This window comes from Ictalurus punctatus, chromosome 15 (assembly GCF_001660625.3).
Source record: "Ictalurus punctatus breed USDA103 chromosome 15, Coco_2.0, whole genome shotgun sequence".
NCBI lineage: Eukaryota > Metazoa > Chordata > Actinopteri > Siluriformes > Ictaluridae > Ictalurus > Ictalurus punctatus.
In genome coordinates this window covers 21,252,604-21,269,095 of record NC_030430.2, presented here as the reverse complement: position 1 = coordinate 21,269,095, position 16,492 = coordinate 21,252,604, and the positions used below count along the sequence as shown (strand labels likewise).

At 41.4% G+C, this 16,492-nt stretch overlaps 1 protein-coding gene across 12 annotated transcripts in view; it reads right to left on the bottom strand.

Annotated features, from left to right (window-relative positions):
* huwe1 (HECT, UBA and WWE domain containing E3 ubiquitin protein ligase 1) overlaps positions 1-16,492 on the bottom strand; it is a 52,690-nt gene that overhangs the window by 34,676 nt on the left and 1,522 nt on the right. For 6 of the 12 annotated variants that reach the window (XM_017487014.3, XM_017487024.3, XM_017487020.3 and 3 more), the window contains exons 2-21: positions 11,535-11,584; positions 11,289-11,358; positions 10,945-11,043; positions 10,650-10,856; positions 10,407-10,559; positions 10,181-10,243; positions 9,598-9,675; positions 9,426-9,476; positions 9,154-9,322; positions 8,932-9,032; positions 5,575-5,725; positions 5,358-5,485; positions 5,119-5,259; positions 3,915-4,020; positions 3,606-3,713; positions 3,411-3,512; positions 2,039-2,119; positions 1,396-1,502; positions 800-992; positions 52-143 (exon numbers count right to left, since the gene is read on the bottom strand). In XM_017487014.3, the coding sequence (XP_017342503.1) occupies positions 52-143; positions 800-992; positions 1,396-1,502; positions 2,039-2,119; positions 3,411-3,512; positions 3,606-3,713; positions 3,915-4,020; positions 5,119-5,259; positions 5,358-5,485; positions 5,575-5,725; positions 8,932-9,032; positions 9,154-9,322; positions 9,426-9,476; positions 9,598-9,675; positions 10,181-10,243; positions 10,407-10,559; positions 10,650-10,856; positions 10,945-11,043; positions 11,289-11,333 (2,175 nt within the window). In that variant the 5' untranslated portion in view covers positions 11,334-11,358; positions 11,535-11,584. Of the gene's footprint in view, positions 1-51; positions 144-799; positions 993-1,395; positions 1,503-2,038; positions 2,120-3,410; positions 3,513-3,605; positions 3,714-3,914; positions 4,021-5,118; positions 5,260-5,357; positions 5,486-5,574; positions 5,726-8,931; positions 9,033-9,153; positions 9,323-9,425; positions 9,477-9,597; positions 9,676-10,180; positions 10,244-10,406; positions 10,560-10,649; positions 10,857-10,944; positions 11,044-11,288; positions 11,359-11,534; positions 11,585-14,637; positions 14,841-14,965; positions 15,127-16,492 lie in introns of those variants that run through there. The other 6 variants (XM_017487019.3, XM_017487022.3, XM_017487015.3 and 3 more) reach the window with 5 other exon arrangements.

Genomic DNA, 16,492 nt, shown 5'->3' with positions numbered 1-16,492 from the left:
CACGGACAAAAGTGCAAAACACAAACATATGTATCATTAGCCACTCTCTACCTTGATGATCGCTGTGGTGGCATCGGTTTTCAATGTGGGTTGATGTCTCATGAGTTCATCCACAGCACTGCCCAAGTTAGACGCAGTGTCCCCTGAAACACACACACACAACCTTCGTACCTGGCATTCGTCTCAGACGACTGTGTTAACACTCACTACTTTCTTTCTTTTTGTTTTACTGAACAGATCGCTATAGCTTGGTAAGAATCAACAATCACTTTATTTGCCAAACGTACAAACACACAAGAAGTTACCTTGGCAGATCAGGACAAGACCATATAACAAGCCGATATGTTACAATACACAAAAACGTGCACACCTACAAAAGTGGAGGCTTTTGTGTAACATAAAACAAAACAAAGACGGTTCAGCTTATTTGTTAGTTATCGATGGCTTGTTGAGACGAGTGACTGTCGTCGGCTTAATTTTGCAGTGCGGAAAAATACATTTTCAGTACTCGTTAAATTCAGCTCGACTTGCTTGCCTCATTCAGCCACTGGAAAGTTCCAGACACTGTGTCGTTCTGCTGCCAACGTAAATCCCGAGTTAGCTCGTTTTGTTTATTAACTTATCTTTCAGATACAAAAAACACCACATTTTTTAAACCTGCATTCCTCTTTGGCTTACATCACGGTTAAAAAAAAAAAAGTGTGAAAAGTTGGTTAAAAGCTTGGCCTTATTTGCTGTCGCATGACTACTAACACCGAGCTAAAATCATCTCTCGCTGCTCTCCTGCTGCGTCACTCACCCAGTGGGTCAGAGCTGCGGCGGCGTCGCATGGCCGGGAGATAGTCGGGTGACAGTAAAACCTTGAACAGACGTTCGAAGGGCTGGCACTGGACGAACGAGTGCAGGCCACGGGCGTTTAGGCACAGGGCACTGAAGACATTGGGCAAGGAACCCAGCACCTCTCGGGTGGCAGGGACCTGCAGAGACAGAAACTGTGAGAGAGAGAATCGGAGAGAAAAAGCAGAGCGGGGAGGAACATGAGAGAGAGGATCGTGGGAAGATGCCAGGAACAAGACCATCCGACAGGTGTGGTGCGAGCTGCTGGAGTGTGAGGTTTTTGGGAAGTTAATTAGAAAGACCTGGCAAAGAAAGAGAGAGTGTACGAGACCGTGAAAACAACAAACGAAAGGCTACCAGACAAGTGGGTGGCGAGACAAGATGTCCGTTCACTAAAGACTCGCTAACAGAGACACTGTTATATTCAAACATGCAGAGCGGAGGAAACGTGTGGGTTAAACAGAACACAATGGAGAAAAAGAAAAGAATCTAAGGAAGGGGGGAGGAAGCAGAGTATGAGAGGGGGAGGGGGGAGGGGGGTTGATATGCCAGACTCACATCTTTGATGAGCAATGCGTGTAGCATGACATCTGTGAGGCCGTTGTCCTGTAGGGAGGAGAGGAGAGACGGCTCCTGGAACACGAACACAGTCACCACCTCCGTCGCTAAGAAAGAGAATGAAAACATTGTGTAAGACAATATTATATTATATTACATACATATATATGTGTATATGTATGTATATGTATGTATATATATATATATATATATATATATATATATATATATATATATATATATATATATACACACACACATAATATATATATATATATATATATATATATATATATATATATATATATATATATATATATATATATACATATATATATACATACATACATACACACACACACATACATACATACACACACGATATATAGACATATATGTATATCGCTCTGTGTTGGATACTTCTTAGCAGTGTTTCATACTACTGGTCCTCATTCCAAAAATAGATATTTTTATCAGTTTTAACTTCAATCCGACATGAGGGCAGTTTAACACAATTTTACTACACTTTCTCCGTCACCGCCTCCGCTAATCTGCTCAAAGCTCTTGAGCCCTGCTACAGCGCTGCAGACAGACAATGACACAGTTTGAGAAAACCACAGGTAACCTTGCTCTGTATGCTCACCCAAGAGGAAGAGTGAAGGGCCATAATACTCAGCATTACTGATGATGTGCTTCAGCGAGGTAGGCAGGGACCCATCCATAACTGGAGAGACAGGAGACCTTATGTTAGTCATTCACAGATCATACGTTAAGACCACACAGATACACATGATAAACCGGCACAATAGCAGTTATCATGAGTGTTCTCACACTTGCAGTTTTTTCATATAAAACCCAGCGAGCACATATTACACATGCGCCTGTGAGAAATGTGCACCATCGAGCACTTTTTTTTTTTTTTACCTCCTAACTAACCAAGCTCAGTACAAAGTACTTAGTGAACATAATATAATTTGCAAGCAAACGTAAGATTTTATGACATGTTCATTCATGAAATTTTTAATTGTAATGTAACTAAAAACTATTTTTGGGACGTTCAAATGGTACACAACGTGAGGTCTCGCTAACTGTGGCTGAATACAGTCAAGTCACACGAGTAGCTCAATTTCTCTTGCTTTTCAAAACATTAATCACTGCCAAAGTTAAACCAATTGTTATCATCAACGATAATAAATTTAATCCATTAAGCTAGGCTAGTTAGTCCGCCAATACTAGCTAGGACTGGTGAAGGTGATTCTAATGGTTTCAGTTTAAGTGTCTCATGAGGAGGGTCCCCCCCCCCCCCCCCCCCGTGTCAGCACAAAAATCACTCTGGCCAGCACTTAAAACACTGTTTTAAAAAATAAAAACACACAAACAAAAATATATATATAGCTGCAAGCAGCAATGGTGGATTGCTCAAGATTGCGGACCATTTAAAGATTGATATGGCAGAGAAATTTTTCCCACAGATATAAAACGTCAACAAATTTGGATCAACGGCAGATTTTAAATTAATTTAGTAGTTTTCTGTCCTCTGCTCAAGTGTTTGAGTGAGCCTATACAGACAGCTGAACACATTTCAGCTTGTCGAGAGGCTTGAACTCTGTTCCATAAGTGCAATCGTGTAACTTCTCTTCACGATTTTCTCTTACTGACGGGCTCATGTGGGCCATTTGTGGCCATATTTTACCATTCAGAGTTATTGGGCACTTGAGGGAGACAAGGAGAAGAAGATGATGAACAATATAAGTTTCCTAAAAATAGCAAGTGTGAAATCACCCTCCCTGATAATCAGTTATTTCACTCTGAAAACACTGAAATCACAAATCTTTAGCAATTTAGGAACAAAATATTTTACTGCACTGTCATCAAGAGCAATAGTGGCTCTTGAATCCTGTGAAATTTAAAAAAAAAAAAATCTAAATGTAAACATGCGTTAATTTTAATTTAAATAACCAAAAACAGCCTTTTAATGCGCATCGTATTTCTCAGCATATCGAGGATCCTCTTACCGTGGCGTATGCCGTCTGAAAAGGCCGGGTCCTGAATGGCTTTCTTCAGGAAGTTCAACATGGATTTGAGCAGCGCTGCCCTCTGAGGGATGCACTGCACACCTGTAACATCATCAAGCAAAGCCTGTTATTTAACCAGCTGTTCGTGACTGTACGTGGGATATACGAGGGAGTGACTGCGAAGAGTTCATTCACCTGCTCTGGGGGCGCTCCCTGTGCTGCTCTGTGCACGAGGGTCAGGCTCGGTTTTGGAGCCTGTGGAGGTCGAGGGTCCTGGGCTGCTCTCCATGGCAACCTCAGACACTGCATTAACAACCATTTATTGAGGCGTTAGCTTACAAATATCATATTAAAGGACGTTAATCAGTCAACTCCCAAAAACTATATTTCATATACACACACGTCAGCGGATTGCATTACTACAACAGTGAAAGCAAATCAGACAGGTGGTACACTTGAAGTTCCACAAAGAACAAACTGGGAATAAAGCAAAGAGCAACTGACTGTCCATATCCGTGTCCATGTCCTCAGTTTCAGCAGTTGTACTAGGCCTCTGGATCTTTGGCTTGATGACAAAAGGGCACTCTTTCCTGGACAGGTCCACTTCATGCTGTAGAGACACAGTCATATGAGACCAAAAGTATTTAGAAAGAGCCAAGTGCCTGAGCAGTACACACGATTCAGAAAAGAACTGATCGAGATTTAACAATTTTATGCAGAAACTTTCTACGTTGATGAACAGTGTCAAGAAAACCTTTTCCCCAGAAATATTTATATAAATGTACACAGTAGCATTCTGAATATTAAAAGCTAAAAATAAGCTTGATTAACACTTTAAAAACTGCATTTTTAATTATTTAAAAGAACTGCGGATGCCCAGATCAAGTATTTTTGCCCACGATCCTGATCAGTCTTTTAATATTGAGTATCTGCAGACAGAGTCCGATCCGATATTTAGTGCAAGGTGCGCATTTCAAGTGCATTCAAGATATTAAGAATCAATCCAATGCATACGCTTGACAACTGAATAGCTCTGCAACGCAATAAGAAAAGAAATTGCTTGAATCCAAGCTGTTCCTTATAATTGTTTTGTTTTTTAACAAAAGATTTCTTCATTCCAGATGAGGAAATTTCTCTCTCCTTTTAAAAGTATCCTCCAGCTCCAGTGTGTGTTGCTTTGGTGCAGACTTCGGTACCATGTTCGAAGTATTGAACGCAGCTCGGTTGGTACGGTCTCGCGAAACACTCGCATTGCACACATCTTGGCTGTCGGACTGCTTTTGTTTTCAAATTTAAAATATTTCCATGCGGCAGACGTTTCATCCGCATAGTCTGTGACGTCTGACATCAAACAAAAGATCGGGCCCGATCTCAGACCGGATACGGAGCTTTGAGATTGGATCGGGACATCCCTAATAAGAACTATTATTTAAAATCGTTTTTTAATGAACGGAAACATTTGTGCCAAAATGTGCATTCCAACAAAAATGTGGAAACTCCGACAGATTTAACATTAAGCATTAATTTAAAAAAAAAAATAAATAAATAAAAAGCCTCTTTTTTTTTTTTTTCGAACAGTGAATTTTGACAGCCCCAACGGAAATGCTAGCGTATCCATTTCCATGACGGATGAAAATTATATTATGTTTTAAAGGGACAAGTGGTCACATTAAATCGTGAGGTCTTTAGGGATGCCGAGTGCCTGTACCTCGAGTCTGCAGATGAAGATAGACAGGCCGCTGTGGGATTGAAAGGCAGCCATGTCCAGATTGGTAATGAGGTCCACGACACGCACCGCCCGCGTCACAAACGTGATCTGGTCCTGCTCGTCCCCCAGGAACTTGATCACCTAGAAGAGAGGACATTGCTTGTAATTCTGTAGACGGGGTACGAAGGATACGAGGAGTTAAATAAGTTTCAGAGAGAAAGTAGATAAGAAACACTAACCTTCAACAAGGCCTCCATCATCCCACATGAGACCAAGGCCTCTCCACCAGCATCGTAACTGGCCAAGTGGTACAGGAACGAGAAGAGCGCTGTGGCGAACTGGTGCGGGTACGGATCCATCAGTGGGTCTGGAAAAACAGAACAGGACAAATTTAGTCAGAGAGCTAGAGTGATTTATGTGAAATCGCATCTCTTGACGACAGACATACTTCCTTACCGATCATGGCTTGTATGCAGTTGCGGACCAGCACGGGTAAGAAGCCGTGGTAGGAAGCTGTGCCGGTGCAGTCGATAATATTCGACAGTTTAGGAGTTCGCTCCAAGTGGACGATAGACGTCAGAGTACGCAAGGAGGCAGCCTTTATGTCCTGTCATAAAGAGTGCACACGTACATTCGTCAAACCACGGTAGGGGTTTACTCGTTAGTTTCATTTAGCATGTTTTCAAGTCAATCGTCGGCTGGGACAGAATACAAGATTTTTCCCAAGTAGGGAATGTGACGTTTCTCCAATCATGATACCGTAATTATTTTTTAAACCATGCAGCGTTCACCTTCAGTACTTTATCTTGAGCTGGATCGTAGCAAATCCGGAGCCTATCCCAAGCTAGTGGGAAGCCAGTCCATCACACAGCACCATGCACACGCTATACACAAACTCTTTCACAACAAGGGGCAGTTTCGAGTCACCGGTTATCCTACTGGCATATTGTTGGATGAAACCAGAAAACCCGGAGGAAACCCACAAGTTCAGGGAGAACACCCAGACAGCCAGACAGAAAGCCAAGCAGCGTCAAGAACCCTCTCTCACACTCAAGCATATTTTCTTTACTAATCGATCGATGGTGAAAACTAAACACCTGAACGCACTATATCGGAGTAATGCCAGTCATGGGAAAGGTGGTTATGCAATTCACACACCCATGTTGATATAACTTTTGTAGTTTTCTTCTGAAATTGCTTATAAATTCTAAAAGGTTGTGGTTTCTGAGGACTTCTTTTGTTGAAAGGGTTGGTGCGGCCTGCTTTTAAGAAGTCAAACAACAAAAACACAAAAAAAAACCCTCTGAGCACAAACAAAATAGTTCAACCAACACAGGGGACAGAAGCACAGTGAAAACCACCATCACTTCTCCTAGAACACACTCTCAGAAAAGTCATCACTACGTGCTCTGAAAATAAGAGCCACAGCAGACACTTCTCTCAAAGTGAGAGGAACAGACACTCCAGAGATGACCCGTCCCATTTATTATAATCCCATCTGTACAAATCAAATTTTGTAGGCTGTGATGTTTCTCTTACAACATCTGGAGAAGGAACACGCTAATGAGTAGAAGAGAAAACGCAGGATAAAACACAAGCAAGGAGTAAGCGAGTGACAGGAACACTCAACTATAAAAACACTGGAGTCTTATAATGAGCATGGCTTCCCAACATAACGAACACGCTAGCTCAAACACACAGACACCACAAAAGGAATTCATCCCAGCGACGATCTTACCAACCAGCCAGTTCTCAATTTTGAAACGAAACACGTTGTCCTCATTAATATGGAATTCTAGCCATTTTCAGTAGTACGAGAGACAGGGTTTATGCACTTAATTACTGAAGTAAAACAAGACCGTTAAATATATTTCACTTTAATCATGATTCCGCACGAATGATTGCTATTTTGCGAGATACATTTCTTTGGGCCAAAACAAGCTGTGTAGTATATACAGAACTGCATAATACATGTCAAATCAAATCAATACTGAGCACAGAATGGAAAATATCAAAGCTGAAAATGTGTGTACTACCACATGCTCATGGTACAGAACTAGACAGCAATTTTTTTTTTTATTATTACACTGGCATAACAAGCAGGAGCATCGATCTAAAGATGACAGACACAAATGTCAGTGAGAGACTGGAGTCCCTCATTACAGAGAAATGTTGTACTACTAGCTCTCAAACAACTGCTTCACCAGCATGCACTGAAGCGGATAGACTCTGACAAAACTGAGCCACAGTACCACAGTGCAAAGCTTCGGCATTACTCCTAGTACAACACGCCAAGAACAGTGCCCCTTCACCCCACATTTACTACACGTGCTGAGGTCAAACAAATAAAATAAGATGGTTTTTTTTTTAAATATTTGCTTTTGTTACTGTGAGCTGTATGAGAGAGTGGACAAATCTGAGCAAAATAAACGGAAGCGCACGGATGTCATTAGGGATGCAACGAAATTTCAGCCGGAGAAATTTTTTGGCCGAAAGAGAGAAAATGCCAAAACTATCAGCCGCCCCGCCCCTCAGTGCTCTGTTTTCGCTCTTGATCTAGCTGATGGTTATCACGGCGCTACCCGGCAAAGGGCGATCATGTCAGCGGTTTGGAAATAACTCAAAGATACGGACATAAAATTTGCCACCGGTAGTGTTTGTTCCGCAGAAATTTCAAGAGGGGGTACGGTGCCGAAGCACTTTTCCAGATCAGGTTTGATACACCACCTGAACACGCAACATCCTGCTCAACAACACCACAACAACAACAGAATAGAGGCCCTCTGCCATTGTGTTCTGCCCGTTTTCATTAAAATGATTGTGTAGTATAAGCATAATTACTCTTTTTATATCTGCATGATGCTAGCCAAGAGCTGCTAAGTTCATTACTTGACTGCTGTTTTGCAGATCACATTCGTTAACGGTACACTACTTGGATAGTTGGATTAAAAAAAAATAAAAAATCTGTTAAATTTGATTGTTAAAGACCCGAATGAAGAAGAATATATTTAATATTGTTTTTGTTTTGGTGTGTTCATTTCAATAAAAATGTGATACAAAAAAAATAAATAAATAAATTATAAAATGGGGGTGTTTTTTCCCCCAATTTTCATTTTCCGGCCAAGTGCATCCTGGATTTTCTGCTTCGGCCCAGAAGTTTCCTTTCGGTGCATCACTAGATGTCATACAGCCCAATTCACCTGTTAGCACAAAACCCATTCACCTTGCGGTTAAACAAACTGAGAAGAAACAAAGACTCTAGCAAGACGCAAATGATGTCTTTTGTATCAGGACAAAACTGAAACAAAAACAAAACCAAACGTTGGCCAACAGCTTGCTGTCCTTCGTGATCGTATCGTTGTTCATAAAGTTGTTCCCTTTAGTCTGTAACGAAGCAATTACCTACCTAACTTACCTCGTTATGTTACTACATGAAGTAAGCGACCACTTTTTACCCTAATCTAGGTTTCCAGGTAACTAAAATATAAACGACTTTGCAGCAGACTGAGCTTTTAATTGTCCAGTGGGCTAGTTTTCATAGAATTTATGATTCGTCCACCTAAACATAACCAAGATATTTACCGATTGCTTAATTCTGCCAAGTTGAACAGCTTATATATAAATCAACATGAGGGAAATCACAAGTGAACATGAGGGAATCCAAACACTCGTCCATTTTTGTTCTGTCACGCCCCTATTTCCAGGTCATACGGTTAAGATGACTGCGTACGTGCAAGTTAAGCACATTTACCGACGACTCCTTTGGGGATAATACGGTGATCATGCGACAATTGGAGAAGAGTTGTTTCTCACCACCAGCTGTTTGTCTGTGATCTGGAGAACATCCACCAGCTCTTCGATCAGCCCGTTGTAGAGTATACTGTTGGCTGACTCCTGGAGGGCGTTGGAGTACACTACAAAAAATACCAAACAAAACCCACCTCAGCACACGTGTGGCGTTGGAGCCCGACACTCTTTGATGAAAATAAACGGGAGCCCTTATTCATTGTCCTGGGTCCCTAATAGAACACTCACCTAGTATGGAGATGGCATGCAGTCTGGCCTGCACGGCCTGCAGTCGCTTCTTGTGGTTGGAGAAGCCATGTGCCAGGCGGATGTGTGTGAACAGCAGGGTCTGCTTGTCTTTAGGGATGTTGTACATGACCGTCAGCGACTCCATTATCTCGGACGGACTTTCCGAGATCTAAGCGCACACCAGAGAAAGGCGAGATCAAAGTCGAGTCGTGTGGGATCTATAAAAGGTATAAAGGCTTCCAGCACAACGAGAGGCAGGAACAGGAGCTCACCTTATCGAGTTGTTCGATGTGGATGTAGTGTAGAGTGTTGCTGCTAGACTGCTAACAGAGTAATAAAGAAATATTTACCTTTTATGCGGTTGACATTGTAAAAGTGAATAGTAAATTATTCTTCGCTGTGTTTAATAGAGTCGGACTAAGAGATAAAAAGATGATTCCATACCTTTTTCTCCACTTTGACCTCGGAGCTGGGCTCAGCGTAGAACTCAAAGTGCAGAGTGGTGGCACTAGGTGGATATTTCTACACAGACATTGAGGAACTCATGAGAAAGGGCAAATTAACAAATCCTTAAAACATTATAAACAACCCTTAAAGTAACACCAAAAGCTGAGCCAATCAACAGATACCAATTCGATCTCTGTTCTTACTGAATTTCTGTGTAGTGAAATCACCCTAATGAACTATTATATTCTTCATTAATTCTCCGTGCATAATTCGAGAGGATTCGCAGATTTATCCGATTTACAAGTTATAACCAGACAAGATATGTTAGAGAAAGAGGTTACGTTTCATATAGGATAAGATCTTAAAAAAGATTAGAAAAGATTTTAAAGCTGCAGACACCAAGCTTCCCCCCCACAGACATTTCATTCGTCCGACTTGACACCAGACACGATCTACCAGCGATTCCTGATACTATCGTCAATCGTCCCGAGCCTCCTGGCTTTGTAGATTTTCAACTAGAAAATGTCTGATTACACATTTGCACAAGACAATCAGTCCTTCCAGTCCTATCACAGCTCACCGTCATGGGCAGATCTCTACAGCACTCAGCCAGGCCAAAGCCATTCTCCTTCCCTCCCCAGCTCTATGGAGAGATTGGGAAACATGCACAAGAGACATAATAGATGAAGGAAAACAACCTTTTCACCCCGAAATAAAATCTGTGAACTAAAACCCGAGTGTGCAGAATATATGCAGGTCTGAACCAGGTCTTCAACAGTGTTACCCTGAGCCTGTGATGCTCTTACCTCAGCCAGGTGCTGCAGGCGAGCGAGAAGAGGGCTCCTCTTGTCCGAGCCTAACCTGGTGATGTAGTTGGAGCGCTTGCTGAACACGTACAAGAGGTTCAGCACGGACAGCACCACCTGCATGTCGCACGATGCTAGAAGCGTGGTCAAGTGCTGCAAACAAAAACAAACAAGCACACGAAGCGTAAGTGAGAACACTGAGGACAGATGGCGTTCGTATGGGACGCATGAACTCTGGAGTACCTCTATGGAGCTGTAGAGGTGCCGGGAAAAGCTGTACTCTATTAGCAGAGCGGTGAAGTTCAGCACTGCCAGCAGCAAGGCTTTGAGTTGCCCGTTGTCTGGTCGGTCACATACCAGCATCCACGACATGTTCTCCACCGTCTGGCCTGCATCGCAGAGGATCCCGTCAAAACGGTCCAAGAGATCTACCCAGTGGTACAGCTCGCACTAAGGAAAAAGCAGAAAGACGTGTAAGAACATGACGGGTTCAAGACGAGTATCGCTCATACCTCTGAGCTCTGTGTTCTGCGCTTACCTTTCCAATGTTCCATGTTTTGATGTGCTGCAACTCCAAGAGCAGCTGCTCGTCGCTGCATCCCTTCAGCTTCTCTATGAGTGCTCTGCAGTCAGCAGGCTGAGGGGAGAGGCACACACGGCTTTAAACACACGCATGAGGGAAACTTACGCCCCTACATCACGGGGCTGCATGACATAATCGCACAATAATCGCAATCAGGATTGAATATTGAATATCAGAGAAGCCTGGAATGCGCAAACGTTTTTATATAAGCGTTCGTTTCAGTTTGGCGCATAAAACGCAGCCCTAAGATGTACATCAACATTCAGGATTAACGCATACCAACATCTCGGCGTACTCACCGCTTCAGTGGGGGTTTTCTTCAACTTGCTTCTGTCGACCTTCATGGTTACTAGTTTCTACACTCTGTTCCTGCGGTCAAAATAATTTACATCTGTGTCGATACTCATATGCATAAAAACAATATTTTTAATGAATTACTGTACAGCAAAGTGCACACAGGACAAATAGCCACTACAAACCATACATCTTGCACTTGTATGTATATGCTCATATACACAACAGAAGAGGAAAAACTTATTACTTACGGTAATTATTTTGGCAATTCCAACTTAACAGCATCTTTCAAATGTAATACCTATAACGAAAGACAAACTTAAAATAATGCTTTGACACTTACATACATATTTTATATATATATATATATATATATATATATATACACACACACACTTTTCTGGATTAGAACAGAACTACTAAAAACACTTTCCCCACCCTAATAACATAACACTCTCAAAAATACACGTCAGTGTCAACGTTACAGCACAGCCATTCAGATGTGAATCTGTAAATTTGCTCTCCGAGGAGCTGAGCAAATCTGCTTGTTCATGATGTGAGAGTGATGTCAGAGTAAGCTCACGCAAGTCACTCTGGATAAGAGCCTACCCACTGACTAAATGTAAATGAATGCTATTTAGAAAATCAGTGTGCTTTGCTCTCCAAGCGATCAGAAAGTCATGCGCAAGTAATTTACTGCGTCTTATCCATTTCGACTGTGTTAAACTTGCATGCCTTCCCTTTAATAGGAACTGATACATGATCATGAAACATGGCATGTTGTTCAGAAGGAGGGGGGTTTGCCATTTTTGCTCAAAACGCTGATGGTGAACAAGGAGTGTTCGTTAGAAAGAAGAATAGATTTGCACCATCCTGGTCTGATTTCTCCTAATTGGAGAATTAAGGCAACCTGTTAGAGAATGTAGCACTGCAGGCTTTTTGTGACGAATGCGAATACAGCAACAAAAAAAAGAAAGAAAAAAAAAAAGCAGAACGGGGGGTGGGAGGCTTTTTGGATTTCAGACATTGTCGATGTCCATGAAACCTCCCGACAATTCTGCAAACTAAAACGAATAATAACTCTGCACGGCCAAGAGTTAAAATGATGTGCACAGAGATTAGGAGTGGGTAAGATTTCAAAAATACACTGTGGTCAAAAGTTTGTGGACACCTGACCATCACCCCCATATGTAGTTCCACCCCAAACTGTTCCCACAAAGTTGGAAGCACACAATTGTTTAATAAAATGTTTGTGTGTGCTGTGGCTTTACAATTTCCCTTCAGTGGAACCATCGACCTGTTCCAGCATGACGATGCCCCTGTGCAAAGACAAAGCGAGCTCCATGGACGCATGGTGTGCCAAGGCTGGTGTAGAAGAAGAGCTCGAGTGTCCTGGACAGATTCCTGACCTCAACCCCAATGAACCCTTTTGGGATGAACTGGAACACAGACTGCACCCCAGACCTCCTCAACATCAGTACCTAATCTCACTAACACTCTTACGTCTGTCTGAATGATCACAAATCCCCACGGCCACGCTCCAAAATCTAGCGGAAAGCCTTCCTAGAAGAGTGGAGGTTATTACAACAGCAAAACGGGGCGCAAGTCTTGAAAGAGATGTTCAACAAAGACATGTGGGTGTGAAGATCAGGTGTGCTTAATCATATCTCAAATACTGGATACAAGATTTTATTGTATTTCTAAAATACACATCATACATTCATTAAGAGTGTAGTTACTTTTTTAATAAATAATAATCATACCCTGGTAAATATATATGTATATATAATAGCTCAACCTGGTTTCAGTTTCATTTTACAACACTTCAGGGCCACATGAAAGGGGCTTGATTTAGCCATGGTAGTTGTACAGCATGAAAATACAACATGATGAGACAAGTCTACATCCGGTGGTTCTCAAACTTTTTGCAGACACGGACCACTTTACCTGTAACCTAAATTTCAAGGACCGACTCAGTATAGTTTAATAAACATAATCCAAATATTAGCCTCATTATTTAAACATGTCCAATAATACCCTGCTTATTTAATCTAGGTATGGAGCTTTTCATTTCTGAAAACCGGATCAATTCATGGAACAGCCAAACAAACTAATAACATCAAGCCTTAACTTAAACATAAATATATAAACTATGTTAACAATGGGTTATGATCTCCACCACAGACCCAAATACAGGAACCACAAAGTCTATTAAAAACGTAGCGCAAAACCACAACTCCTGCATTATTTACTGATTAATGTGTCGATTAAAAAATAAAAATAAAAAACACGAAACGTAAATGTGGACTTGAGCCTAATCACAGAGACATGTCACAGCTGGTACTGAAACTAAAATGGGAGACAGTGACAGTTCAGAGGATTCAGTATTGCACTCAAATACTTCAGAACTATTCATTGATCTGTTATTAAGAAAACACCCGGAAAAAAAAAGTCAAACCTTCATTATGAACTTCACTGCATCCAGGGGAAGAAAAGAAAAGAACGAAAAAACACTCACATGAAGCATTATTCATATTTTAAAGACTAGGAACGTAAATAACCAATAGTCTAAATGTTACTGCAATGTTTACATGACTAATAGAAAGGTTTTAGTTTACAATATACACTGTAAAACGGGCAGAAATGACTGGACTGGACTGGACTGGAAGCCACTCTTTTTGTGAGTCTTGAAAGCAACACAATGGCTATTATGCTAGCTGTTCACTCCACTGCAGCTAACGTAACTGCAATGCAACAGCAAAAATGCACTGACGTGCGCCGTTAGCTTAGCTAGCTTGGAGTTGTCACTACAGCATTTCAACAAACGACATTAAGTTTACAGACTACCCAACAATAGTATTAAAGTCGGTCGTGTAAAGTAAAATAAAATAAAATCAATACAACAGCATATATATATTTACACACACACACATACATACACACAGTGTACTCGGAATGAAATTTCAACAGCGCAAACTAGCAAGCAATGCTACAGAATACTATGTCACTTAGCAGTAGCTAGCTTTAGCTTCAACGCATAGCTAACGCAGTTCAAACAAAAATAAATTATAAACATAAACGCACACCAAAAAAAAACCCTGAGAATATTAAAGCGCAACAATAATACAACAACCAAAACCGGAAACGATGTCCAGCTCAATAAACGAACAAGCACCTTCTAGCTAGCTAACAGTTTAAACAGTTCGCAAGCTTAGCATGCTAGCTAGCTAACGAGCCAAAAGTGCAACCGAAAATTGATCTCTAGGATGTCAACACAAGCACAGAAATTCCTCAGGCTCCTGAGTATAAATATGTATATGTGTATGTGTATATGTTTTTTTTCCCTCTCATTACCAAATAAACCAAACGCACTCCGACGACGGTCGAGGAAGAGAAAAGCGACTCGGGATAAAACGCCGATGCCCCGGTCACGTCAAAAGCCGGAAACGTCTCACCAACACGCGCTTGCTGTGTAACTCGAGCGGCCGGCTTACACTGAGGCCTACTAAAGCCTGCGCTCATTAGAAATCGTTTGTCCGAACACACAAGCACACACATACATACACATGCACACACACATATATATATATATACACACACATATATATATATATATACACACACACACGTAACCCTCAGCGGCGAGTGATAGATTGGTGTAGGATGCAGTAGTTGTACATACTCGGCGAATAAAATCTGAGTGTTGATGAGAATCTCGCGGTTTGTTTGCAGGAAAATTCGCCAGCAAGATGCTCGTACACACGGTTTCCGACATGCGCGCTCTCGCCGCTCTGCTGGTCGGATTCAAGTGAGAAACGCAGAATATCTCGCTGAATCATTCCGCACACAGGCCTGAGCAATAACACACACACACACACACACACACACACACACACACACACAGTGTCTTACTGTCCTCCTGAGGACCTAACACTGACCACGTTTACATGGACAGCAGTAATCTAATTATTGACCTTACTCTGAATAAGACAATATTGTGATTAAGGTGTTTACATGAGTCGCTTTTAGAATACTCCTTTCGTGTACCCGTTTTACATGCTCTAGAACATAGTTCGATTCACGTCACCGTGCCACACCGTCCGACGTTCCCTCCAGAATTTCACGCATCAACATACAGTTCGTCTTCGTTATGGGACCGTATACAGTTTTGGGTGTTTTTATTTTTTAAAAATCACGAACGCTTCAAGTGCGGTTAATTATTTTTCATGCTGTACGTGTTAACAGACGACTGCTTGAAGCCGTGGGCTGCATTCCAAACTGCGTATTTACCTTCTATATAGCAGCCGAGATGCATGTGTTTCTCCTACTATAGGCCCACATAGTAGGCAAGTACGCGGTTTGGGACGCAGACGTGCTTTCTTGTTTACCGTAAGACGGTTGGGCACTGCCGTGTGTGTCCGTGAACTGTCGCAAAATGCAGCGAAAACTCTCCCACGATATTAATAGTGTGATTAAGGTGTGCACATGTCTGTAACGCACGTCGATAATGCGACTAAAACAGGAGTACTCCACATGTCTTAATTCGATTTATGTTTACTTCGAGTATGACTTTAATCGGATTAAGGTAATCAATAATCACTGTTTACATGGTAGTTTCTTAGTCAGAGTATTGTGTTAATCGGGTTAATATTGGATTATTGTTGTCCATGTAAACGTACTGACATAATTAATACTATACTAGACATTAACCATAACCTTAATCTCAGTAAACAAAAGCAAACCTTTTAAATGTTTTGTTTTTATTCAATTATAGATGCAGTTAAGGAGTTATGGTTTGAACACTTTTGTTCATGGGGACTAGCCAACTGTCTCCACTAAGTCAAATTTGTCAAGTCCTATCATTTGGTCCCCACCGAGATATGAAAACATACCAACCACACACACACACACACACACACACACACACACTCCAACTAGTGCTGTAATAGTGCAGAAGTGTCTAAAGCCACAACAAACCGCAGAGTCCATCTTACAAAGGTCTGTCAAGTATCAAGTCATGTTATTAAACTTATTTGGAAATTTATGAAACAATTTTTTTAGGAGTAATGTTTGAATTTCAGATGCCAACTTTCCTCTGAAAACTTACCGCGTATTTGCACCAGGAGTTTTTTTTTTTTAACCATAAAGTTGCTTATTCAGTAAATCACCTGAAATTGTAGTACATTTTCGATTTGTTCAAACGCCTACA